This window comes from Sitophilus oryzae, unplaced genomic scaffold, assembly GCF_002938485.1.
Source record: "Sitophilus oryzae breed Bouriz unplaced genomic scaffold, Soryzae_2.0 scaffold_1276_pilon_pilon, whole genome shotgun sequence".
Taxonomy (NCBI): domain Eukaryota; kingdom Metazoa; phylum Arthropoda; class Insecta; order Coleoptera; family Curculionidae; genus Sitophilus; species Sitophilus oryzae.
This window is the reverse complement of record NW_022145922.1, coordinates 1-2,866: the sequence shown is the minus strand read 5'-3', so window position 1 is coordinate 2,866 and position 2,866 is coordinate 1. Positions and strand designations below refer to the sequence as shown.

The window sequence follows — 2,866 nt, the reverse complement described above, 5'->3', positions numbered from 1 at the left end:
CGAGTCAAATTGTAGTTATGAACCGGATGTTACAATTTCAAATAAACCAAATGCGACAATGTTAAAAGTACTACCATAGACTAATGTCATGTACCTACTAGAGATAGATTGGACACTGATAAATAGGTCCGTCATTTAGGGCCACCTGGTGATCCGGAAGAAACTAAAGGAGAGTTTTAGCACAACATAGTTTTAGCGTTTTTTTTCTTATTAACGCTAACTAAAACGGTAACATTGTTCAAACCCAAAATTATTCTTTGTTTTATTAGATTATTCAAAGTGTAACAGTCTAAACAAAATTAAAATTATGATTACATACATTTTAAATACCAATAGATTTAACAAATCAATAATTTAATAATTTTTACTATATATTACAATTATTGTAATAGAGTAAAAATATTATAGACTACTGATTAACTGTTACGAAAATGATGATCGACTGTAAATATCACACAAATTACCGAACTTTCCGACAAATTAGGAATATGTGAATTAATAATTATTTAAATAATGGTTTAAAAATAATTTGACGGATCACCAACATTGTGTCAACAAGACCAAAACTAGACCATAGACGGTAGTCAACATAGAGACATTCTGTTATGTCATTTTCATGTATAAATTAGAAACCTGTCCTTTAATGTCTTTTGCGCCGTCGGCGATGCGTAAGAAACTAAAATCTCGTTGTTTTTATCTGAAAAAAATAAAAAAGTTATTAGGGGTGAGCCATTTTTGAGAACACCCGGCATATAAGATATTGACTTGTAAACAAAGTTAAGCCACAATAGTTTTAACTAAAATATAGTCTTTAAATATTTATCTTTTAAACTGACATTGAAAACTATTTTTTATTACAGGTATACTATTACATCGTCGAATCACCGAGGAACGAAGGCAAGGACTTTTTCGAAATCAACAAGGAGACCGGGGAGGTGTTTACCAAGGTGGTGTTCGATAGGGAGAAGCAGGGGGCATACGCTTTGGAAGTGGAGGCGCGGGATGGGGCACCGTCGGCCAGGCCTAACAGCGACAACGAACCCAATTCAGGTAGGTGGTGTTATTTGCTAGATTTCTTACTGCGAGTTATAGAGAAATGTATCAATAAGTAAGCGTTTATTTGTTCTAATAACAAATATAAACAAAGGAATAGTCAATATGAACAAGAAACCTGTCTAGACAGCAAAGAAAATAAATATATTAGACACCAAAAATATATACTAGAGACTGCAAAAATATTTTTGAACAAATAAAAAAATTTATACTGTGTTACAAAAGTCTGCATCATATGGAATTTTTATTTATAAATGGTGAAATTTTATTTTGGCGTTAGTTTGTGCTTTGAATTTGATGAAATTACATCAAAAAAATTATCTATTGTTCTCGGGTACCTGTTAAATTAAAAAAAATATTTTACAAAATAAATGGCAAAAAAAACAGTTTATGGCTGAATTTGAAAAAATTGTTTATTTGTAAATGTTGTTTCTTTTTATAACTTTACATAAGTGTAGTAAGTTTTAGCCGCCTAGATGAAAGCACTCGTTTTTAACAAAAATCGGTCATTTATACAGGATGTTTAGAAAAACATGTGCCATCTCTCTTGGAGAGATTCCCCAGATTATTTTTTTTAAATAAGATTTATTTTTCATATCCACATAGGTCCGATTCTGCTTTGTTTCGTAGCTACAGTGGGTTAGAAAGTTCATTTTTTTTATTTGTTATAATTTTAGAACAGTATTATTTTAGCACATTTATAATAATGGAATATTCTCAAAGGAGCCACATTTTACTCAGATGAAATATCTATTATAAATGTATTTAAAGGGTATAAACTTTAAAATTGGATTTCGATAAAATAAACTAAAATTTAGTTTTTGTATTTATGTTTCGATTGATTAAATTGTCTGTATTGTTAGAGGACAATTCAAATTATGCAGCTTATTGTTGTCTTTGTATTGATGATAATGGGAGGAAGAATCAATGCAATTTAGATTTAGGCGATACAGCATTTCCTATCAATTAAAACTTAACAAACACTATTTTCCATCTATTTTGATTGTTGTTTTAGTCGAAACTCTATTAAATTCAACGTATCTGTTTTTGTTATATCATATTTCTCTGTGGGAATTGTTTTCACATAAATAAACTATTTCCCTATCACGTTTTTTTTTCAATTTTCTCTAAAATTCTCTGAAACGGTATGGAAATTTGGTATAAGTAAGTACATGTATAAACAGGATTAACTATTTTAGAACAAGTAAAATTTTTTATGAAGAATGCATTTTTTCAGAATGTTTGTCATAAAGTTTTTTTCCTCTTGTAAAGACAATCCGGGGACATGTAAAAAGATATTAAAATATATAAAAAATACTTTCACTCTCTAACTATCAATCTATTCGCCTTAATAATTCCAGATCATGTATTACGTTATATTAAATAAAAAGTAGTTAACAAAATACTATAATCACTATACCTTAATCTGTTTATATCTAGTTTGTATGTTTCGGGTACCTTTGTTTTGTACAGTAATGCTTGTCAATATTATAATATTGACGGACATATAATATATATCTGAGGTATTATTGGTTATCATCATCATCATTAGTCACTAAAGTCCACTGCTGGATGTAGGCCTCCATCGTTTGCTTCCATAACTCCCTATCTTGAGCTATTTGCAACCAGTTACTGTGGATACGCCTTAAGTCGTCATGCCATCTAGTTGGAGGACGGCCTCTGCTCCTGAATGCATCAAGTTTTGGTCTCCATTCTATTATTTTCTTCGTCATCGGTCATCGTTTAGCCTTGTAATGTGCCCTACCTAATTCCATTTCAAAGTAGTTATTTTCTCTATGGCATCCATGCCTTT

General features: G+C 30.4%; 1 protein-coding gene across 1 annotated transcript in view; it reads left to right on the top strand.

Moving 5' to 3' along the window:
• Nucleotides 1-1,050, top strand: part of LOC115874412 (neural-cadherin-like) — a gene marked incomplete at its 3' end in the record, with an annotated part of 35,480 nt that extends 34,430 nt beyond the window's left edge. Inside the window, exon 7 of the mRNA XM_030889575.1 lies at nucleotides 861-1,050. Within this exon, the coding sequence (XP_030745435.1) occupies nucleotides 861-1,050 (190 nt within the window). The remainder of the gene's footprint in view (nucleotides 1-860) is intronic.
• Nucleotides 1,051-2,866: the final 1,816 nt, after the last annotated feature.